This window comes from Bufo gargarizans, chromosome 2, assembly GCF_014858855.1.
Source record: "Bufo gargarizans isolate SCDJY-AF-19 chromosome 2, ASM1485885v1, whole genome shotgun sequence".
In the NCBI taxonomy this organism is placed as follows: domain Eukaryota; kingdom Metazoa; phylum Chordata; class Amphibia; order Anura; family Bufonidae; genus Bufo; species Bufo gargarizans.
The window spans coordinates 93,751,298-93,776,917 of NC_058081.1; the positions used below are offsets into that span (position 1 = coordinate 93,751,298).

Here is a 25,620-nt window from a genome sequence, read left to right on the forward strand (position 1 = left end):
CCTGTAGCCTTGACCACAAATATATATATATATATATATATATATATATATATGAAATTTATTGCTTGAAGTAAAAAGTATCCAGATGTATACTGTACAGTAATAGTAGGCTTCAGTGAGGCAGAATTATGCATCCTTTTGGCTTATGTTTGGGATCATACCTTAAAGGGGTTGTCCAGAATTTTTATATTGATGGCCTATTTTCAGGATAGGTCATCAGCATCCTCTCGTCGCGGTGTCTTTCACCCAAAACCCCTGCTGATCAACTTCAGCAGTTCCAGTGCAGTAAGTCAGCACCAGAACTGCATAGCTCAGGGATGCTCAACCTGTGGCCCTCTAGCTGTTGTAATACTACAACTCCCTGCTGCAGTCTGATAGCTGTAGACTGTCTGGGAATGCTGGGAGTTGTAATTTTGCAACAGCTGGAGGGCTGCAGGTTGAGCATGCCTGGCATAGCTCATAGAATTGAAGAGGAGCATAAGTAGATATATTTTACTTAAAGGGGTTGTCTCATCATGGACAATGGGGGCATATCGCTAGGATATGCCCCCATTGTCTTATAGGTTCGGTGGGACCCGCACATATATTGAGAACGGAGCCCCGCAATGTGGTGGCTGTAGTACTCCGGTCTGGCCACCACCAAGCCGGCTCCCCATAGAAGAGAATGGGAGCGTACCGCGCATTCGCTGCCCTTGCTCCCATTCATTTCTATGGGGCCGACGGAAATAGTCAAGCCAGTGCTCAGCTATTTTCGGCGGCCACATAGAACATGAATGGAGGGCTGCTGCGTATGAGCAGTTCGCCCTCCTTCACTTGCGAAGCTTAATTCTCGATATAGGTGCGGTTCCCAGCGGTGGGACCCGCACCTATAAGACAATGGGGGCATATCCAAGCGATATGCCCCCCAGTGTCCATTATGAGACAACCCCTTTAACTCAGAAATTGATTTTGTGGGGCTGTAAGCGATAAAAATAGGTCCAACTTCCTTCTGTGACTCAAGTTGAATGGAGACCAGGTATGGTTGGCATGCCTCTAAACTCACCAAACTAGATATCAATGCAGCTGGCCACAGAGATTATGTCTGTTGTAGCAGTGGTGAATTGAACTGACCATGGACCCTGAACCATCACTGCATTTTTTATTTTTGTATCTTGTATTAGTAGCCAGCACACCAAGCCTACAATTATATTGTAATTAGGGATGAGCGAATCGACTTCGGATGAAACATCCGAAGTTGCTTCGTACAGTATTAGAATGTATTGGCTCCGATGAGCTGAAGTTATTGCTTTCATCCAAAGTCGATTCACTCATCCCTAATTGTAATCATTTATGAAAGTCTGTAGGGCTATGAAGTGCTATAGCTGTGCAACAGCTTGTGGGGCAAGCAACCATATAGTACATGGAAAAGGTCAGAATGACCTACAGAATTATAACAAATGATACTCCCCGATCCCCAGCAGCTCCCGTTCTGGCACTTCCTAGGTCTCTACTTCCTGGTCTTTCTGGACACACAGAAAATAACCAGTCAGTCACTGTCTGAGTTCGGTCACCACTACAGTCATTGATTGGCTGAGCGGTCACTTCCTTTGTGTCAAGAAGAACCTGGAAGTAGAGACAATCGCACCGCAGGAAGTTCTGGAATAGGTTGCATAGGATAAGTGAAGCGTCTTTTCTTGTTTTATGCCATTCCCACTCTTCACCAGACGGATAACACTGTAAGCAGTAAGTCTACTTGAATAATTTCTTAATATATTTGCTATACATCAAGATGAACATACCAATATGTACAGTCGATGACGTAAAGAGCATCGGTCCGCTGGGTCATTCATATTAAACCAGACATAGTGGCCGGTAGGGTTGATTCTGCTAAGTAAAACGAGGCCTTGTTTATCTCCAATATAGAAAAAGTAGTGGCACTCACCATACATCTTATCGTTGGCACTTTATTAATTAAACCCATGGCGGTCTAAGATACGGGTAAGGTGCCAAGTGCCAGTCTGCGTTTCTTCAAGGCTTGACGCAGACTGCATAAAACAGCTGTTGCCTGGTATCCGCATCCTAGACTGCCATAGTTTTAATTAATAAAGTGCCTAAGATTTGGCACATGGCGAGTGCTGATCCTTTTTTCTATCTTGGAGCTATTCATTAATTAGCTGAGCACCACTGAGTATCGCAAGTTGGCCAACCGCTCTAGTGGATTGATTCTGATGCGCAGGTGGCAGTGCCGGCTTGAATATTTCTATGAATGGCTCTTCTGTTGAATAGTACTATTTTCTCAGTCTGAGCACGCCTGTGTTTAGTGCGTTTGAACATGATAGAGTCTGCTATGCACATGGTACCTGAGATTTGGGAAGTGGCTTTCAACAGAGGACCACAGGATACAGGTCCATTTTTTGCACAGTGCAGAAAGGCTTGATGAAGTGCAAACTGTGCGAAACGCTTCCGTTACTGATAATACAACCATCTGTATCCGTTACGAATGGCTCCGGTTGTATTATCTTTAACATACCTATGACTGATTCGTCATGAACACCATTGAAAGTCAATGGGGGACGGATCCGTTTTCTATTGTGTCAGAGTTAAACAAATCCTTCCCATTGCATTGTGGGTCACGCTGGATCCGTCTTGCTCCGCATCCCATGACGGGAAAAAAAAACGCAGCTTGCTGAAGTTTGCTCTTCGGTATGAAAACGCAACCAAATGGAATGCGTTTTGGAGCATTACATTTTGTCCCCATTGACAATGAATGGGGACAAAACGGAAAGATTTTTATTTCCGGTATTGAGACCCTATATTGACGGATCTCAATACCGGGAAATAGAAACGCTAGTGTGAAAGTAGCCTTACTCGTATCTTAGACCACCTGGCGTGGTTTTAATTATAATAATTAACTATAATAAAGTGCTAAAAATTTGACATACACTATGGTGAGTGCCGCTAATTTTTTATATCTTAGGGATATTCATTGAGGACTTAGCTTAGCACTACTGAGTCGCTCAAGTGGAGTGTTTCTTATGTGCACGTGGCAGTGCTCGCTTGAATATTTCTATGCATGCCTCATATATGTTCCTCAGAAAAATAACATTACATTAGTGTATATGTCTTCAGTTCACCTAAGGGCATGCATGAGCCCCTCTGAGCACCAGAGCTCCTCCACTCGGGACTTTCACCATCCCCTTGACTGACAGTAAGCTCATTCTTGGCCATAGTCTACACCATAGGTGTCAAACTCTGGCCCGCGGGCCAAATTTGGCCTGCAGTGTAATTATATTTGGCCCGCGAGGCTATACCAAATGACTACTAGAGCTAGCCCGCCGGTATTATACAGCGCATTCAGTCATCGCTAATACTACAAATCCCATAATGCCTTGCTGATGTTTTGGCGCGTCAATCAGGACAGGTCCCAGAAACGCCCTCTCATAGCGATCTCAAGCTACAACTGTCACTGTGGAACCCCTTCCCAAAAATGGCAAAAAGAAAGGCAGACAACAGGAACTTTCTGGACAGGTGGGAGACAGAATATCTGTTTACATATGTAAAAGACAGACCTGTTTGTCTGATTTGTTTCTGTGTGAGCTGGCCTTTCTGTGTGACATCTCGAGCCATCTCGATGCGCTGAACCTGCAGCTTCAGGGGCGCGGGCGCATCATCACAGACATGTACGCTGCAGTGAGGGCTTTTAAAACTAAACTGTGCCTGTTGGAGAATCAGATGCTGCAAGGAAACCTTGGCCATTTTCCCTGCTGCCAAACCATGAAAACGCAGTTCTTTACCAACTTGTTCCCATGCGCACAGTTTGCTGAAAAACTCAGTGTACTCGGCGCTGAGTTTAGCCGGTGATTTGCCGACTTTGATGTCCAGAAATGTAGGTTTGAACTGCTCAGTAATCCCTTCGCAGTTAATGTGGAAAACGCACCAACCAACCTCCAAATGGAGCTAATTGAACTCCAGTGTAATGACACGCTGAAGTCAAAGTATGATGCTGTGGGCGCCGCACAGTTTCCACAGTTCATCCCTGACACAATGCCTCAGCTCTGCACCCAAGCTGCTCAGATGCTCTCCATGTTCGGCAGCACTTATCTATGTGAGCAACTTTTCTCCTCGATGAAGATGACCAAAACATCTCACAGGAGACGTCTGACTGATGAACACCTTCGCTCGATACTGAGGATTTCCTCAGCTCAAAGCCTGAGCCCAGACATTGATGAACTATCATCCAAGAAGAGATGCCAGGTATCTGGCTTGGGCACATCAGATTAGATCAGTGTGCAGCAAACTGAGCAATAATTAACGTTTTCTTTATGCACTTTTTCTTGCTACTCCAAGACATGGGCTTGAATGGTTGATTGATTTTATTATTGTTATTTTATTTTAAAACTTATTATTATTTATTATTATTATTTAAATCTTATTTAATAAATGAATATGTCTGTTCCATATTCAATGTTAAAGCAAATCTTGTTTGGGTCCATGTTAAAAGGTTCATTTGTCCAATGCTGGCCCGCGACTTTGTTCAAGTTTTACATTTTGGCCCACTGTGTATTTGAGTTTGACACCCCTGGTCTACACTATCAGTGCATGCACAGTGTATCTACTTCTGCTTCCCCAGCTGCGCAGATGACTACTACCCGGAAGAGGAGGAGCTTGACTTCAATTGGGTGAAGGATGATGTCAGTGGTGCATGCGCAGGAGTCATGTGCGCTGCTTGGGAGACAGTTGATCAGCAACATATTTACACAGAGCAATTATCGGGAATGGGAATTCCTATTAACCTTTATTCCAGATAATATGCCGGTGTAAAAGGACTTTTAGTTTGGTACAATCACTGAGCTTGTAGCCCAAAGGCCAACAAATTTAAATGACCGCACAGGGTGCATTCTACCTAATCATTCAGTATAATAATGTAGACTGTTTTGCATTAGTTTTTAATAAAATTGAGGCATTATTTAGAAAAATAAAATCATACATTACTCATTTCAAAGCAGAATGATACCTTTTATGATTTTTCTCATCAGTATTCAGAACGGAGTACTGAATAATCAGTTAATAAGCTTTTAACATAATGTGGTGTTCCTGACAATGAACTGCAACCCCATATTTACTATGCCTCACATGAATAGAGCTTACTTGGGGAGATTGCCTGATGTTTATTAATGATTTTTGAATTATATTGACGAAAAGGAGAAAAATGAATAGATATATGAGAACTTTCGTTCCCTTTTTATGCTTTTCTCTGTGTTTAGATGTTGAATTCAATACATTTCCCAAATGTTAGAACTTTAATAACTGTCATTATAGATCTATGGGCTGTCTTATCTAGAATCCGCTAAGGCTACTTTCATACTACCGTTTATGGCGGATCCCTCATGGATCTGCAAAAACGCTTCCGTTACAATAATACAACAGCATGCATCTGTCATGAACGGATCCGGTTGTATTATGTCTTCTATAGCCATGACGGATCAGTTTTCTATTGTGCCAGATTGTGTCAGAGAAAACGGATCCGTCCCCATTGACTTACATTGTGTGCCAGAACAGATCCGTTTGGCTCCGCTTCGTCAGGTGGACAGCAAAATGCTGCAGGCAGATCAGCGGTGGCGTAGTTATGGTAGTTGTACGAATCTAATCCATATGTGATGAGAAAACTTGTGACAAAGAACCAGATACAAGAGCTAGCACTCCTAAATTAAAATGTATTTTCCAGATTAAGCAGCTGGATCTGTAGTAGAGCGTTGAATGCAGAACACAGACAGCTTAGACCCTGCGTCATAGATCAAACTTTTTGCACTGAGTACATGGGTAAGTATACAAAAATGGAAAATAACAAGAATATCATGAACAGGGTCCCCCTTAAATGTTGTACTGTACATATGTCCAGAGTAACGTTGTTTCACCTTACAGCAAATGTTATCTCTTTCCACCCCTGCTCATATATAGTTAACATATGATAAAATCAAGGGCAGACTGGGAACTTAAATTGGCCCTGGAAAAAACTAAAAGTGATCCCACATTGTAGGAGGGTCCAAATTGACGACGGGGCAATACAAGTAGGTACCGTACTGCTGCACAAAATACTGCCACCCTTGTCACAGTATTCAACTGTATCAGGGTCCTGAAGACAGTGATACAGTTGAGTTCAGGAGGGCACTTGCGGCCGTTGGCCCGGTGCATACGTTTCTGATTTTCCTAGCATTAATTAATGCTAATAGCATCAGATCATTATGTTCCCAGTTGGTGGCCAAGAGGAGGGCTCTGGTGGCCCCCTGAGCGTTGGCCCACCGGGAAATTTCCCTGTAGGGTCTATGACCAATATACCCCTTGTTAAAAGTGCTAAAAATACCACTATATGGTGCCTTAAAAGGGTTTGTCTACCCGGTAATTTGTCTTTTAATTATTAAAGGGGCTCGTCCCCGTCCCCGCCTGCCATTGGCTGCTCCCCCCCGATGTTTTCATCTGTGTACAGGGAGAAGCAGCAGCGGTGATGCGGGGACCAGGAGCGGGGTAAGTATATTACCGGTGAGGGGCCCGGCACATTTTTTCTTGAAATTGGATAACCCCTTTAACCACTTTGAGGCAGTTCAATAACTTTAAGTGTCAAAGTGGTCCCCTATTACCTACTCAGGACCATTTATGAATAGCAACTGAATTTGGAGAGTGCTGGTGCATGGAGCATCTGAGCCATGTGAACACTGCTATACTATATACAGCAATACTCACAAGGAAGACAAAGCAAGATGGCGCCGCTGCATTAACTCTGTAGATGCTAAAAATAATCTGGTTAGCATAGGCATAGGGAGAGGGCTTCCTCTTTTACTTTTTTGGCGTAGTCGTGCCAGCCAAGGGTCTAACAAAGTCCTCTAAGCCTGCCATAGCTATATGCCAAAGGGTACTGGGTATAACAAAGCATTATAGAAGCCATCATATTGTAAAGTCTCCTAATGGAACTAATACAGTTTAAATGGGTTAGCCAATCTGGGACATTAATGGCATATCAATAGGATATGCCATAGATGTCATATAGGTGCGGGTCCGACCTCTAGGACCCACTCCTATCTAGAGAAAGGGGCCCCGAAGGGAAAAAGAACACCCTGTGCATGTGCATCGGGCCCTCTTTTCATCGCTATAGGAGTTCCGAAAATAAACTTGGCTATTTTCAGACATATCATAGCAGTGAACCCCCTCTTTATTCATGGTCTCTGTGGGTCTGCTAGAAATAGTTATGTACGCCAAAATGGTGCCACAGAAAAATACAACTCATCCAACAATATACAAGCCCTCATAACGCTATATTGACGTAAAAATATATGGAGGTGACTTAAAGACATTGTGCCAAAACAGGCTTGGTATTGAAGGGGTAAACACTCTGTGTTGCTTCTGCCAAAGAATGGCTGAGTGGTCATTTCCTTTGTTTTGAGAGGGGACAAAAAGTAGAGACCAGAAGTGTTAGCAGGGCATCGATTAGGTTAGTATCATTTTTGTTTTTTTATGCCATTCTTTTATTAAGGGTTTTGAGCATTTCCACCCATTTAGGCCACTTTTTTCAGTGAGTTTACAGGCCAGACAACCTTTTTAATAATGCTACATAAAACTTCAGTGGCAGCTCTCAGGTCACACATGTAGACAATCCTGATCTGGAGCCGCAATTCAAGTATGAAACGGCCTGGCTGTTGTGGTTCTCCACATATGGACATCTAGGGTTTGGCTGCAGGGGCAGTGAAGACTCAGCTGTTCAAAGGTTACCGTGTCCAGCTCCGGGCTCTCATCTCCACTGCTTCCATCTACATGCATGTTACTGCTCACGGACCATGCCTAAGCGGTGGCCTCGGTCGCGTGCTATTCCTGTACAGATAACGAAGGAGGACGTTAATTGGCTGGCTGACACCATATCCAGCCCCCTGACCATTGGCTCCCCATTTTGGAGAACCACTTTAAGGGTCCATTCTCACATCCACAAAATGGGTCTGCATCCGTTCCGCAATTTTGCGGAACGGGTGAGGAACCATTCATTTTCAATAGGGCCGCAAAAGATGCAGACAGCACACAGTGTGCTGTCCGCATCCGCACTTCCGTTCCACGGCCCCGCAGAAAAAATAGAACATGTCCTATTCTTGTTCGCAGACACGGACAAGAAAAGGCATTTCCATTATAGTGCCGGCCATGTGCGGTACGCAAAATGCGGAACGCACATGGCCGATGGCCGTGTTTTGTGGATCCGCAATTTTGCAGACATATGAATGGACCCTAATAAGCTGGAAGAATGCACATTTGTTTCTTTACACTTGTACTTCTGATAAAACATGATTACCGGTATATTTTGTAGCTGAAGAACTAACAGAGGGATGAAATAACAGCCTTCTGTTACATTAAAGACTTTACAGACTAATGAGCGAACAAAGGTCCAATCAATATCTATCCTTGTGTGAATCATTAGTCCTCTTTAAGTCCACTAGCTAGAACTGAAGCAGTTTAATAAATAGGTTTGTTTAATGTATTATTAAAAGGAAAGGAGCATATAACTTGTATCTAAAGGTGATCGATCATATACTCGAAATATCCACTGTCCGACAAAATACACAACAATGATACACAGATTCAACATTACGTAGGAGCGGATACTTTCCCAGGAACACCATTACTGTCTGTGATATCCATGCCAATTATATGCTTTCCCTTGTTACTTTTCCATATTATTCTAAATGTTTATTTGTTTTCCATGTTATTATTCTAAAATGTGTTAACTCTTTTATATAGTTCAGCATGCCTTGCTGTGAATTTAATTGATTTGTGTTATATACCTCATTAACATTGAGCTATCATTGTGCTTTCAGGGCACTGGTGGAGTGAAAAATACTCTCTGTGGTTACCAAACCCTCGATAAAGAGGTAAGAGAAACTGTCACTTCAAGGAACCTATCATGGTCACTGGTAGAACAGAATTCTAGATCATTATTAGGGAACCTGTTAGAAACATGCCTAATGTAACGATTAACCTACTTTGTGATGGAACCGAAGGGACAAAGGTAATCTGTCCAGCAAACTGAAAACCCACTGCCAGACCTGGACCTGGCTACCTGGTTCACCAAGGGCAACCATGCCCTGCAATAACCCTATCACTACAGGGGCTAACGTTGAAAAAGTCACCCTCTTAGAAGTCATTCCACTCAGGGATCTAAGTAGTTAACCCTGGGTGGCCCCCGCAGGTGGTATGGAAGGCTATCTTGCATTCACCGGGTAGTTGCTAGCAGGTGGAGCAAATAGGTGGATTAGTCATACTATTTGCAGTAATAAAACAGAACAATCAAATGCCAAAGCAGTATCCAATAGCAAACAGTCACAAGCCTAGTAAGAACCAAGAGAGATGCAAAGGCAAGAGAATGGTCACTAAACAATCCAAAGTCAAACACAATAGCAAGCAATGAGAAGGCAAGGAGTACCATATTTTTCATCCTATAAGACGCAGGTTTTTAGCGGAGGACAATAAGAAAAAATATTTTTTATTAGACCTGGGGTCAGACCACAAATCAGACCCCCAATGTTAATCAGTTTCGTCTAACAGCCACAATCAGACCCCCAATATTAATTAAACTTCAGCTAACAGCCCCAATCAGACCCCCAATGTTAATAAGACCTCAGATCAGATCCCCAATCAGACATGAGCTCAGACCCCAATGTGAATGACTTGCAATCAGACCTCAGATAAGAGCCCCATGCCTCTCATCAGCCCCTGTATGCCTCTTATCAGCCCCCATATGCCTTTCATCAGCCCCTATTGCCTCTCATTAGCCCCCAGCAGCCTTTCATCAGCCCCCATATGCCTCTTATCAGCCCCCAGCAGTCTCATATCAGCCCCATTGCCTTACATCGGCTCTCAACAGCCCCTATTGCCTCATAGCAGCCCCCATTGGCTCTCATATTAGCCCCCAGCAGCCCCCATTGCTTAGCAGCCCCCCTTGCCTCTCATATTAGCCCCCAGCAGCCCCTTTGCCTCATATAAGCCCCCAGTAGCTCCCATTGCCTCTTATATTAGCCCCCAGCAGCCCCCATTGTCTCATATCAGCCCCAGTAGCCCCCATTGCCTCTCATGTTAGCCCCCAGCGGCGCCCATTGCCTCAGATCAGCCCCCAACAGCCCTTATTGCCTAATGTTTAATAAAATTAAAAAAACACTTACCTCTCCTTCTCTGGACGCCGCTGCTCCTGTGCTCCAGTGCTCTTCTTCCTCCTCCGTCAGCTGTGCTGTGATCTGACGCGCACAGCGCGGGGTCACAGAGCGTCCTCGCGCTGTGAGCAGCCAGAGCACAGCCGAAAGCAGAGGACCAGGAAGCAGTGAGTACAGAGCCTTCAACGCTTCCTGGTCCTCCGGTACTAATCAGCACTTCCATAATGGAAGCACTCATTAATATTCGCTTGTTTACCTAGTTACCGTATTTCGCCTCCCAAAAGTGGGGGGGGGGGAATGCCCCAGCGTCCTATAAGGCCGGAAAATACGGTAATTAGGTAAGGAGGCCTCTTTCACACTTGCGTTGTCCGGATCCGGCGTGTACTCCACTTGCCGGAATTACACGCCGGATCCGGAAAAACGCAAGTGTACTGAAAGCATTTGAAGACGGATCCGTCTTCAAAATGCTTTCAGTGTTACTATGGCAGCCAGGACGCTATTAAAGTCCTGGTTGCCATAGTAGTAGTAGTGGGGAGCGGTATAGTTACAGTCCGCGCGGCTCCTGGGGCGCTCCAGAGTGACGTCAGAGCGCCCCATGCGCATGGATGACGTGCCATGCGATCACGTGATCCATGCGCTTGGGGCGCCCTGACGTCACTCTGGAGCGCCCCGGGAGCCGCACGGACGGTAAGTATGCTGCTCCCCCGCTACACTTTACCATGGCTGCCAGGACTTTAGCGTCCCGGCAGCCATGGTAACCATTCAGAAAAAGCTAAATGTCGTATCCGGCAATGCGCCGAAACAACGTTTAGCTTAAGTCCGGATCAATGCCTTTCAATTGGCATTAATTCCGGAACCGGCCTTGCGGCAAGTCTTCAGGATTTTTGGCCGGAGCAAAAAGCGCAGCATGCTGCGGTATTTTCTCCGGCCAAAAAACGTTCCGTTCCGGAACTGAAGACATCCTGATGCATCCTGAACGGATTTCACTCCATTCAGAATGCATTAGGATAAAACTGATCAGGATTCTTCCGGCATAGAGCCCCGACGACTGAACTCTATGCCGGAAGAAAAGAACGCAGATTTGAAAGAGCCCTAAACAAGCTGGTTAAGAAAGGAATACCTACAAAATACACAATAATCTAGTATAAATAGGAACAAGGTTAAAAGTACTGTACAATAACTGGAGTTGAGCAGTCTCGCAGCAGGCTTTAAGTAGAGCACATATGTCACTGGCTCTCAAGCCAAGCCACCTCCTGCTTCTCTGCCTAATGTCAAAAGCAGTGTCAAAAGAAAAGAGCAGGTGAGCTAGTCACAAAACTACTTCTATCTTACCTCTTTTCCTGGCTTCTGGAGCAGAGATTGTCATACATTCCCAGCCTTTAGGTGCCAGTACAAATTTAGGTTATGATTAGTTTTTTTCAGGTTTTCTGATGCAGTTTTAAAGCTAAAAGGTAGTGGAGTGGATTTAAAGGGAACCTGTTATCAACTTTATGCTGACATCTCTGAGGGCAGCATAAAATAGTGACAGAAATGCTGATTTTAGCGGTGTGTCGCTCATGAGCTAAAAGTAAGTGGTTGCCGAGAACCAGCATCATAATCATTGCAGCCCAGGCCTTGAAAAGAGTCAAATCTACTTGAGAAGAGTCCTGGTTATTCATAATCCCCTGCTCTCTCACCCATCTGCTGATGATTGGCAGTTTTCTCCTAGAGAGAAAGGGAGAAAACTAGGTAGAAGACTGTCAGACATCAGTAGGTGGGCAGGAGAGCAGGAATTCATGAATAACTATGACTCTTCTCAGGTGGCTGGGACTCTTTTCCTGGCCCAGTCTGCAATGAATGTGATGTTGGTTCTCCGCAACCACTTACTTTTAACTTATAAATGACAGACCGCTGAAATCAACTCACCTGTCTCTACTTTATACTGCCGTTAGTATGGGTAGCATAAAGTTGATGACAAGTTACCGTAAAGAGTAGTATACCGTATTTTTCGCCCCATAAGACGCACTCCCCCCCCCCCAAAGTGGGGGAAAAATGTCCCTCCGTCTTATGAGGTGAATACTAATGAGCGCTTCCATTATGAAGCTCTCATTAGTACCCGAAGACCAGGAAGCAGTGAAGGCTCTGTACTCACTGCTTCCTGGTCCTTGGCTGTGCAGTGGCTGCGGTGTGGAGCGGTGGCGTTTGGAGCAGGAGAGGTAAGTGATTTTTTTTATTTTCTCTGATCTAAGGCTGGGGGCTGCAGGCTGCATAAATAAGGCTGGGGGCTGCAGGCCGCATAAATAAGGCTGGGGGCTGCATAAATGAAGCTGGGGGCTGCAGGCTGCATAAATGAAGCTGGGGGCTGCAGGCTGCATAAATGAAGCTGGGGGCTGCAGGCTGCATAAATGAAGCTGGGGCTGGGGGCTGCAGGCTGCATAAATGGGGCTGGGGGCTGCAGGCTGCATAAATGGGGCTGGGGGCTGCAGGCTGCATAAATGAAGCTGGGGCTAGGGGCTGCATAAATAAAGCTGGGGGCTGCAGGCTGCATAAATAAAGCTGGGGGCTGCAGGCTGCATAAATGGGGCTGGGGGCTGCAGGCTGCATAAATGGGGCTGGGGGCTGCAGGCTGCATAAATGGGGCTGGGGGCTGCAGGCTGCATACATGAAGCTGGGGCTAGGGGCTGCATAAATAAAGCTGGGGGCTGCAGGCTGCATAAATGAAGCTGGGGTCTATCTTTTAGGCTATGTCTTGAACATGGCCACCATCTTGAAAGCAACCATATTGGCAAATTTTTCCAATGGGAAGGAATGTAGCATATCAAAGAAGACCATAATTTTCTCAGAAATTAATTGACACAATCAGATTTGTAATATCTCTTGTGGTTCAAAAGTTATTAACACAGAAAGTTCAAAACTTCAAAGTTCTGTGTTCAGCACCAGGGACAACAAATTGAACAGGTCAAATAGATGAGCATCACAGGAAACGTTCCCAGTAGTTGTTATTCAGATATTTCATTTTCCCTTTCTTTTCTGAAATAAAAGGGTGCCCTGCAACTTTAGAGTCACTCTGTATATTGAGAATATGAAATATGAAAGCTGCTGGTGGCTCCAGCTTCCCTGGTTCAGATAGCTTGAGTAAGCGGAGCAAACTTTCCCATTAATCAAGACCAAGTCGAAAAACACAACAAATGTTAATAAGCAACGGTTTAACTGTTAACATGAAACCAGAGCTACTGTATGTCCATATAACTATTCTGTTTGTGGCCTTTAATCCTATCCAGACCTTGCTGTGCATGTACAACTGAAGTTCGGTCTTGAAAAATGGGGCCTGCTCGTGAGCACAGCAGGGTGCCATAGTCCCCGGTTTTTAGACCGTCAGGATCAATGTCTGCGACATCTGAAGCGTTTTACCCCGGGAGCGATGCGCTCCAGTTGCCTCAATTGCCTGAAGGTGGCAGGGCTCCATAAGAACATAGCAAATCTGCAATGAATTGCCATAGCAATTTGTTGCAATTTATTGAAGAAGCAATGTAATGGTTGCTTCTTATAGTCATCTAGGGTAAATATAAAAAAAAAAAAATTCAAACCACCCCGCTTTCACCATAATTAACCCTTTCAAACGACAGCCAGTTTGGACCAAATGCCGGAGCCCCATTTTTCAAATCTGACATGTGTCAGTTTATCTGAAGTTTCACAGAATGACCATTATTCTAAAACGTAACTTTTAATATACAAAAATTAATATAATGGACCCTATAATATGAAATATGAGAAAAATCACAAACAAAATATGAATCTAAGTGCCACTAGTGTTATTGATGGTAGGATGGACGGCCTTAAACAGTGGCTGAATTGGGACAATATCCCTGTATTTGCCCTGTTGAGAGAGGCCCTGCCTATATACGGAATGCCCGCCCTGATAAGGGCGATCCCGTTTCTCGTGCCTCCTGATGTTCCCTATGAATCCCTTTCGGAAGGTGGCAGATGTATGGGATCCTAGCAGATGCCGGGACTAATCTATAGGCATACCAAAAACAATAACAAGAAATAATTTTATGTGAAAAATATAACCCCTCACGACCGTGTATTGGTGAATAGTGAACCTAATAGTGAATAATAGACCCAAGGAAAATAAGTATAAGAGGGTAGTTGACAGAGGGGTAGAGTGTTGGTTAAATACTTCTACCCCAGACGTCCCAACGCGTTTCGCCCAATTGATGTGGGGCTCTTCAGGGGACAAAGAAAGAAAGAAGAAAATAGCCAAAGTGTCTTATACACCAATTTCAATCACACAAGTAAAAATATGAATACAATCGTAGAATTGGTGATATATCCAATTCTCCTGATTATAGTCGTCAGATCCACATATAGTGACAATCTGTATTCAATGTGAGATGAGTATATCTATATGTATATACCTCTCCGGTATAGCAGATCAGGTGCAGGGACTAGATAAGGAACCACAGTTTCAATATATAAATGGGACAATTTCTATAGGTAAATAGATCATAGTCAGTATCAACCACCATACAAAGAGTCTACCATGATGTTCTAGTTTATATTAATGCGATATTGCCCTATTTATTTCAAATATTGAGGTAGGCGCATTGGTAGAGAAAAGGTCCAATCGCTATCTGTGTAATAACCTATGATGTACTGGCAACACAGTCCACATATATTACCACCAAAAAGGGGGGTGCATCAAGGTAGTGATGCTACTTGCATGACCAGCGATTAGAGTTGGTAGGTGACATCAATAGGAGGTGGCAATGCAGTCATTCGAAGTCCCTGTTGCCGTGTGGTGTCCCGGCGTGTCTCTGTCAAGATGAGGACGAGGCAGCAGCTTGGGATTCCCGGCGCTTCTATTTAAAGGGAGGAACTTCCGGGTATGACGATCGTGCTATCGTGATCACATGATCGCAATGGTTGTGGGAGTGTCCCTAGGTACCAAGAGGACTGCTGGTTATGACGTGACTACCAATGTGGTCACATGACCGCAGTGATGCGCCCATCGGACCGGAGACGGCGTCCCTAGTTACCAGGTCCCGCTATCGGCGCTCTGTATATATGGGGCCGTTGTCTGATATGTGCAGGCCGTGGTGTCAGGTTTAATGCTGTTAATTATTACAATCTGGATAGAGTTGTATTCAAAGCAGGCATCGCTTATGGTCAATTGACCTAAATAGGAAGACCATCTATATTGTAGGATATCAGACTAAGATCAATTTATTATAGGGGATATAGTAATCTAATGCTGGTGTGGTTGCAAAAATGGAAAACTGAGTTCCTTAGAGATGATAAATGATAAGTCCTGATCTGTTTTTATATTTTTAGGGGATCCAATAGAATTAATTAGTATAGATATTCACAATAGAAGAAAAATAAAGATATTCAATATAGAATTAAGGTATAATACCTGGGGTAAGATAATCCTCATTTAATAGATATGTATGGCTTTGTTACAGGAAACACGCAAAGTCAATATATTCATTAAGTCCTACCGGTGCTGTGGTATTGAGTCTAAAGATCCAATTGGATTCTTTCTGTCTTAAAAGTTTATCTACATCACCTTTTCTGGTTGTAGATTTCAGGACTTCAATCGCCGAGAATCTAACCACATCTGTGGCCCCTGCATGATTTGCCCAAATATGACGAGAAATGGGTTTGTTGCGTCTATTTTGAATGTCCCCAATGTGTTCAAGTATTCTAGTTTTGAACATCCTTTTGGTTTTCCCTATATATTTGAGGCCACAAATGCTGGTGGCCAGATATACCATTGTAGTGGTGTTGCAGTTGGCGAAACTGCGGACATAGAAGGTTTTGTTGTTGGAGCTATTTTTGAAAGTATTACCTGGAAAGATGAAGTTGCATGCTTTGCATTTTCCACATTTGAAGGTACCTGTTTGTCTATTAGATAGCCATGTATTGAATTCAGGCGGATCAAAATGGCTATGGACAAGTGTGTCACCTATGCTCCGACCTCGTCTGAACGTGATGGAGGGATTTTCAGGTAGCACTCTAGTTAGATCTGGGTCTGTTTTAAGTAGAGACCAGTATCGACTCAAAATGTCACGAACCTGTTGGGATTCAGAGTCAAAGGTTCCTATAATTCTGATTGGTTCTTGAGTATTTGTGGTTTTCTTAGTGACTTGTAATAGGGAGGACCGATCTCTGGACTTGGCCCAGTTCCAGGCCTCATGGAGGCAGTGACTAGGGTATCCCCTTTCCCGAAACCGCTCATAAAGTTTGGAGGCTTCTTGTGTAAAGGTCTCAGGGTCCGAACAATTACGTCGTACCCTCAAGAATTGTCCTTTAGGGATACCCTTTTTGAGGGATTTGGGATGGAAGCTCTCCCATCTTAGGAGACTATTGGTGGAAGTTTTTTTCCTAAAGAGTGTAGTTTTAATATAGTTATTTTCATCCCGTTCCAGGGCGACATCTAAAAATGAAATGTTGTTACGATGAATTTCAGACGTGAAATAAAGACCTATTTGATTGATATTCAATTCTTTCATAAATAGGTCGAACTCTATCTCAGTCCCTGACCATAGAAGTAGAATATCGTCGATGAATCTGTACCAAAGAGATATATACTTGGTCCATTTCATCATGGTTTCTGAGAATACAATCACGTCTTCCCACCAGCCCAGGAGCAGATTTGCATAAGTTGGTGCCCATGGGCTACCCATAGCGGTGCCCCTGAGCTGGTGGTATAGGCGGTCCTCAAACACAAAATAATTGTGTGTTAATACAAATTGTAAGAGTTCCAGGACAAACTTGTTATGATTAATCATATTTGTCGACCGGGAGTTGAGAAAATATTCGGCCGCTGTTAGGCCCTTTTCATGGGGGATAGAGGTGTACAGTGCCTCTACGTCTATCGAGGCAAACCAGCTATTAGGTTCCATCATGACACCCTCTAGTCTTTTGAGTAAATTCGTTGTATCACGTAAGTATGACGGTAGGGTGGAAACGAAGGGACGAAGAATATGGTCAATGTATGTCCCGACATGTTGGGTAAGGCTGTCAATGCCAGAGACTATAGGACGTCCTTTTAGTGGTGTTGATCCCTTATGGATTTTAGGGAGTCCATAGAAGGTCGCTATTTTTGGACAAGTAGGTAACAGGAATTCTAATTCTTTCTTATCTATACATTTGTTGAGGAGGCCACCCTGTACAATTTGAGAAAGTTCTGTAAGATATATCGTTGTCGGATCCCCCCTTAAAACTTCATAGCTATTTGTGTCCGATAAAAGAGTACGACACATTTCTCTATATTGTTGAAGTGACAAAATAACTATATTACCGCCTTTATCTGAAGGCTTGACAACAATTTTTTTGTTTTTGCTGAGATTTTGCAATGCTGTCATTTCTAGGTGAGTGTAATTTTTTAGGTGAGTATAGTTTTTATTAATAATGATACTAGATCCCAATTTTTCCAAATCGCGCGTGACTGATCTCAGAAAAATCTCTATGTTGGCATCATTAAGTGTTTTCGGTGGCATTTTGGTACTTTTATTCCTTAATGACGTGAACGGGCCCTGACCACTTGGTCGTTCATTTTCATCTAGTAGATGTGTAAGATTATCTAGACTTTCCAGGTCTTCCCTATCTATGCCCATTTCAACGCATCTTTTTTTGTCAGATGTAGCAAAAATCTTATGCCATCGGAGTTTTCTAGTAAAAAGATTCATGTCTTTGATCCAGTCAAAGCAGTTAAAGCGCTTAGTTGGAACAAAACTTAGGCCTTTTCTCAGGATAGACATTTCATCCTTAGATAAAGTTATTCCTGATAAATTGATAACAGACATGTCAGACAAGATTGTATTTATTTCTTGTTTTGTTGTTGTAGTAGTGGGCGGTCCCTTAGTCCGTAGGTATTCACCTGTGGTGGACCTAAAAAAGGGAGGGAGTTGGATACTGATACTTCAGAGGTAATAACTTTGGAACGCTTTTACTTATCCAAGGCATTCTGAGAATGTTTTCTCGTGACACATCATACTTTGTTAGTGGTGGATTTTAGTTGATACATTTTACCTTTATGCATAAAAAAAATCCAACATTTCCAGAAAATTTGGAAAAATTCGTTATTTTCAAAATTGGAAATTCTCTGCTTTTAAAGGGTTTCTGTCATCTGAAAAATGGGTATTAAGCTGGCTGACATAAGCGATGTGCTAATGTCAGCTGAACATAACTATATTACTGCCATCTCACTGCCTGAAGCCTTTATTGTGAAAAACAAACTTTTATACAATGCTAATTAGTCTCTAGGAGCGGGGGGGGGGGTTGCACCTGCTGCTAGAGGCTCCGTTTGCCCACCTCTTTTAACTCCTTTCTTCTCTTGATTGACAGGGCCAGGGCAGCGCTGCTCTCCTCCTGCCGGCCGTGTCTGCAGTGTAAGTGAGGGAAGGACGCTAAGCGGCTGCTGGCTTTCTCACCGCGCCTGCGCCGAATACTGAACGGTGCGAGATTTACACTGTAGATACAGCCGGCAACATTTTTATTTTTTCACCAATGTAGCTGTGTGAGGGCTTGTTTTTTTTTTGCGGAACGGGCTGTAGTTTCTTTGGTATAATTTTGGGGTACATAGGTCTTTTTGATCACTTTTTATTAAAAAATTTGTTGAGATGAAGTGGAAAAAAATGGCAATTCTGTCAGTGTTTTTTATTTTTTATGGGTTCCTCGTACAGTAAATATGAAATGATAATTTTATTCAGTGGGTTGATATGGTTATGGTGATACCAAATTTATATAGTTTTTTTTATTTTTTACTACTTTTTCAGCATAAAATCCCTTTTGTGTTTAAACTAAATGGTATTTTGCGTCGTCATATACTAAAGTCCATAGCTTTTTTTTCACCAATGTAGCTGTGTAAGAGCTTGTTTTTTGCGGGACGGGCTGTAGTTTTTATTGGTGTCATTTTGAGGTACATATGACTTTTTAATCACTTGTTATTTCGATTTTTGTGGAGGTGAGGTGACAAAAACAGCAATTCCGTCATTGTTTTTACATGATTTTTTACGGCGTTCACCATGCTGAGTTACATAATACTTCTTTAGATCAGGTCATTACAGACGTGGCGATACCAATTATATGTAGATTTTTATTTTTTTTCAAAATACAGAATGCACACGGATGTCATCCATATTTTTTGCGGACCGCAAAATACATACGGTTGTGTACATGAGGCCTAAGGCTGATCAGACCCTCAGGTCACAGCCCCGGTAAGCAGTTTGGACGTGACTGTACATCCAAATGCAGTAAGTCACTTGCAATTTGGACATTTGATACATCCAAATGCGTGGAGGAGTTAAAATAAAAATAAACCATAAAAAATAAACATCATAGGCATCGTCACGTCCCAAAATGCCTGTACTATTAAAATATTTGTCCAAATATTATCCAGTACGGCACATGGAGTAATGGAAAAGAAAATCTAAATGGCCAATTTGCAATTTTTTCGTGGCTTCATCTCCCAATATAATTTAATAAAAAGTGATCAAAAAGTCACACACATTCAAAAATGGCATCAATAAAAACTACAGATCATTCCGCAAAAAAGCCCTTACACAGCAAATTTTTTTTTTTTCAGTATTAAAACAAAAGAAAAAGTATACAGTATAAGAGTTGTATCCCTGTAATTGTACTGATCTTTAGAATAAAGGTAACAGGTCTATTTTACCACATAGAAACATGAAAACAAAACCCATAAAATTGTGGTGTAATTGCATTTATTTCCAATTCCTTCCCATTTGGAATTTTTCGAGATTCCCACTACATTGTATGCAATAGTAAATGGTGCCATTAGAAAGTACAACTTGTCCCACAGAAAACAAGCCCTCATATGGATATGTGAATGGTAAAATAACAAAGTTATGGCTCGGAAGGGCTTGGATTAAAAAACTAAAGTGCAAAAACAAAAAATTGCAGGGTGCTGAAGAGGTTAAAGAGGACTTGTCAGACCCCTGACATGTCTGTTTTAATAAATACTTGTATTCCCTATAACAATTTAAGAGCAGCTTGTTTTAAAACTGTACATTCCATTCTTCCTCTGTTGTTCCTCCTGGAAATGTATAAATGACTTGACAAGTGGGTATTACTATTTACCTGGTTAATAAGCTGTGTCTCTACACTGTCAGTGCTGATTTGGCGGTGTTACAGTACTCACCTTATTAGCAGGAGTAATGGTAACAGCCAGCTGTCAATTTATTTATACATTTCCAATAGGAATTACTGATGAACATCATACAGAGAAATTTTTGGGGGAATTGGTAGATACTATGAGTGTATTATTATTGTGGGGCTTTTAACATCCAGGGAAGTCGGTGATTATCACTGTAGGAAGTGCTACATAACTGCTTTAGCATCTGACAATCAAAATGTAGGCACTGATTAGATCATTTACTTCTACATGTCCCAGGGTCACCTTGATAAATTAGGCAAATGCTTCTGCTTTACATATCTTCATATACAGTAACTTGGGGGGAGGGGGGGTCATATCAATAGGGATGAACATACCGTAAGCAAAAGTCATCCTGCCAACAGCTGTGGAGCCTAATGATCTGCAAATAAGAAATGAAAAAATCTATGAAAATCAGCAAATAATACAGCACTGAATGTTAACGCCTTCCCCTGCCCCAATGTACGGGGCCCTGTGACATACTACCAGTATGTGATGCTCTCGTACCCGCTCTATGTTCAATCTACAGGTGTCTTGTACACTAGGCAGACTTGGGCCCCTTTCACACTGGCGAGTTTTCTGCGCAAGTGCAATGCGTGATGTGTGCACCCGCGCTGAATCCTGACCTATTCATTTAAATGGGGCTGTGCACATGAGCAATGTTTTTCACTCATCACTTGTGTGAAAATCGCAGCATGTTCTATATTCTGCGTTTTTCACGCAAAGCAGGCCCCATAGAAGTAAATGGGGCTTCAGTAAAAATCGCAAAGCATCCACAAGCAAGATTTTCATGGATGGTTGCTAAGGAAATGATGTTAATAAATAAGGATGAGCCCCGGGACCCGATTAAAGTCCATTTACTTTATTATTTTCCATTATAACATGGTTATAATAGAAAATAATAGCATTCTTTAATACAGAATGCTAAGTAAAACGTCCATTGAGGGTTAAAAAAAGAATACAAAAATTACTCACCTCATCCACCTAATCGCGCAGCCGTTATCGTCTTCTTTCTTCTTCTTGCAGGACCTGCAAAAGGACCTGCGCTGATGTCATTGCGCTCACCACGTGGTAAGCGCAGTGACGTCAGCGCAGGTCCTGCTTAAAGAAGATGGAAGAACCTTCTATCTTCATTCAGCAGGACCTGCGCTAATGTCACCGCGCTTACCACGTGGTGAGCGCAATGACGTCAGCGCAGGTCCTTTTTCAATTTCTCTACTTTTATAATGGATAGTAATACCTCCAAAAATAGTTATTACTTTACATTTCCCCATATGTCTACTACATGTTTGAATCATTTTGTGAATGCCATTTAATTTTTTAGGGACGTTAGAATGCTTACAGAAACACCCTGTTACGGTTACTCCCCGGCTAGCTGGGAGCTGGACCGCTTGGATAGTCTGGATCTCTGTTTAGGGAGAGAGAGAGGAGCCGCTTCGTCTCGGTATCCAGAAGGATCCTGTAAATGTAGAACAATCCCGGTAACGATCTTTCAGCTAGGATAATCCTTCCCCCCTCCACAAACGAGTCGAGGCTGCGATTTGAAGGTTAAGCAAGACTGATGTTTATTGACCCGGGGCCTCCTTTTATGCAATCCTGCCCTGGGAAGGGCTACATTTACATGATTACCACAATACACAATTACATGTCTGGGACAGCCCCCACGTCTCCTCCCCTCAGATAAGCCTTTAACATAATCAACCCACACACAATGTTACCCAAGTTCTGGATGTACCCCAAAACCAGGGGGTACATCTTTACATTCGGTATCCTCAGACAGTCCTGGTGTAGGGGAACAACATATCCAAAATCCAGCTCCGTCGGTCCAAGGGTTCGGGAGTTACGGGTCCCTGAAGTCCTGACCGACCGCACACAGTGTAATTAACAGTTTTGTAACAGTGCTCCCTTTTTGTGGAACACTCTGGCAGACACTGTCTGACCCCTTTTCGGGGCAGACTAAGGCTGTCCAGACCGCGGGTTATGCTGGGCTGAGGTCTGTTTGTCTGGACAACCCGTCCGCGTTGCCATTCTGTTTCCCAGGTCTGTAGGTAATGGTGAAGTTGAAGGGTTGTAATGACAGACTCCAACGTAAAAGTCTGCCGTTATCCCCCGAGACCCGGTTTAGCCACACCAACGGGTTATGGTCAGTAACCAGAGTGAACTCTTGTCCATACAAATAGGGAGTCAATTTCTTTAGTGCCCACACCAAAGCCAAACACTCTTTTTCTACCGCTGCATAGCTGACTTCGCGTGGCAGGAGCTTACGGCTGATGTAGACAACTGGGTGCTCCCCTCCGTCTTCGCCTACTTGGCTGAGGACAGCTCCCAGCCCGAACATGGAAGCGTCTGTATGGACGATAAAACGTTTGTTAAGGGCTGGGGCCGCCAAGACGGGAGCGTTGACAAGAGCAAGTTTGAGAGCTTGGAAAGCCGTTTCACAGTGGGGAGACCACAGGACCTGTCGAGGTAAGTTTTTCTTGGTCAGGTCAGTCAGGGGTTTGGCAAGTGTGCTGTAGTCTGGTACAAACCGTCTGTAGTACCCTGCTGTGCCCAGGAATGCTAGGACCTGAGTCTTAGTGGTGGGGGTGGGCCAATTGGCAACAGCTTCTATCTTGGCCGGCTCTGGTCGCTGTTTCCCACACCCCACCCGGTGACCCAGGTACTGTACCTCGGCCATCCCAAAGTGGCATTTTTCTGGCTTCAGAGTCAGGCCCGCAGTCCGGATCTGATCCAGAACCATTCCTACATGAGCTAAGTGGTCCCCCCAGGACTCACTGTGGATCGCTATGTCGTCCAGGTATGCGCAAGCAAAACTCTGGAAGCCATCCAGGAGCCTATCAACCAAGCGCTGGAATGTAGCTGGGGCATTCTTCATCCCAAACGGCATTACCTTAAAATGATATAAGCCGAACGGGGTGACGAATGCTGACTTGGGGACAGCCTCCTGGGCCAGGGGAATCTGCCAGTAACCCTTGCAGAGGTCGATGGTGGTCAGATAATTTCCCCTGGCTATACGATCGAGTAGCTCGCCTACCCTGGGCATAGGGTAAGCGTCCGTCACTGTCTTTTCATTGAGCCTCCGATAGTCTACGCAAAACCGGGTTGTACCATCTTTCTTGGGCACCAGGACCACTGGAGAAGCCCAAGGACTATCGGAGGGCTCAATTACCTTGAGTTGGAGCATCTCATCGATCTCCTTCTTCATCTCTGCCCTAACTGCCTCGGGGATTCGGTAAGAAGCCTGGCGTAAAGGAGCTTGTCCCGGGGTATCTACCTGGTGGGTGGTTAAGGTAGTGTACCCTGGCTTCTGGGAGAAAGTGGGGCTTTTGGACTGCAGGAGTTGGTTAAGCTGCTCCCTTTCAGTGGGGCTAAGTCGGTCCCCTATCTTGACCTGAGCTACTATATCTGCGTGGGGACTTTTTTCAAACAGATCTGGAATGGGTAGACTGTCGGGGTCTTCCTGAGGGGGACAGCATATGGCCGTCACGTTCTCCGGCCGCTCAAGATATTCCTTGAGCATGTTCACATGGAATGTCTTTCTAAGATTGCTGTCATGGCAGCTAGCTATTACGTAGGTGGTGTCTCCCCTTTTCTCCACTATCTGATAGGGGCCCTGCCAGGACGCCTGTAATTTGTCTGTCTTAACTGGCTTAAGCACTAACACCTTTTGTCCTAGGGTAAAGATTCTCTTTCGGGCCCCCCGATCGTACCACACCTTCTGTCTTCTCTGGGCCGACTGGAGGTTAGCCTGCACTGATTTAGCTAATTGCTCCATTCGGTCCCTGAGTTCCAGCACGTACGGCACAATGGGGACACCGTCAGTCTCCATCTCTCCCTCCCAGTGCTCCCGGATCAGGTTTAGGGGTCCCCGTACTTTTCTTCCGTAGAGCAACTCGAAGGGCGAAAACCCGGTCGTTTCCTGGGGCACCTCCCGATAAGCAAATAGGAGGTGTGGCAGAAAACGCTCCCAGTCTCGGTATTCCTGAGTAAATGTTTTGAGCATTTGTTTGAGGGTCCCGTTGAACCTCTCACAAAGTCCGTTTGTCTGGGGGTGGTATGGAGAGCTCAGGAGGGACTTAATTTTGCAAACCTGCCAGAGTTGCTGAGTCAATTCGGCCGTAAATTGGGTGCCTCGGTCGGACAGGATTTCTTTCGGAAATCCTACCCGGGAAAACACCTGCACCAGCGCATTCGCTACCGTATCCGCTTGGATGTTGGATAGGGCGACAGCTTCCGGGTACCTGGTAGCGTAGTCCACTACGGTAAGAATGTAGCGCTTACCGGAGGGACTAGGGGTAGCCAGCGGTCCCACTAGGTCAATAGCAACCCTGCTGAAGGGTTCCTCCACAATGGGCATATTTACTAAATGAGCTTTAGGGTGATCGCCTCTCCTCCCTACTCGTTGGCACACGTCGCAGGTCTTACAATAAGTCCTAACATCAGCGTGTACTAGGGATCGACCGATATTGATTTTTTAGGGCCGATACCGATACCGATAATTTGTGGACTTTCAGGCCGATAGCCGATAATTTATACCGATATTCTGGGAATTTTCATTTTTGAAAAAAAAAATAAAAATTCCCACAAATCTGCTGAAAATTAATGTTTATTGTTAATGTGTATTTTTTTTTGTAAATCTTTCTTTTTCATTTATATTTAATATTTTGGTGTTTTTATTATATTTTTTTTGTAACTTTTTTTTTTTTAACTAACTTTTAGCCCCCTTAGGGACTAGAACCCTTGTCCTATTCACCCTGATAGAGATCTATCAGGGTGAATAGGATCTCACACTGTCCCTGCTGCTCTGTGCTTTGTGCACACAGCAGCATGGAGCTTATCATGGCAGCCAGGGCTTCAATAGCGTCCTGGCTGCCATGGTAACCGATCGGAACCCCAGCATTACACTGCTGGGGCTCCGATCGGAGGAGCAGGGGAGAGGGGATCCTGTGGGGGGGCGCACTGCGACTGGGGTGGGGGGGAGGGGGGGGCGCACCACTGCTTAATACTGGGGGGGAGGGGGGGCGCACTGCGCCACCAATGTCTGATACTGGGGGGGAGGGGGGGCGCACTGCGCCACCAATGTCTGATACTGGGGGGCTTGGGGGGGCGCACTGCGCCACCAATGAAGCTTAATCTCTAATTTATTAATATACAGGAGGCGGGAGCTGGCTGCAGGATCACATAGCCGGCTCCCGGCCTCTATGAGCTGTAGCTGCGATCCGCGGCACCTGAGGAGTTAACTACCGCAGATCGCAGCTACAGCTCATAGAGGTCGGGAGCCGGCTATGTGATCCTGCAGCTCCC

General features: G+C 44.2%; 1 protein-coding gene across 1 annotated transcript in view; it reads left to right on the plus strand.

Annotated features, from left to right (window-relative positions):
• LOC122929523 (tetraspanin-15-like) overlaps nt 1–25,620 on the plus strand; it is a 238,986-nt gene that overhangs the window by 201,838 nt on the left and 11,528 nt on the right. Inside the window, exon 6 of the mRNA XM_044283124.1 lies at nt 8,829–8,882. Within this exon, the coding sequence (XP_044139059.1) occupies nt 8,829–8,882 (54 nt within the window). The remainder of the gene's footprint in view (nt 1–8,828; nt 8,883–25,620) is intronic.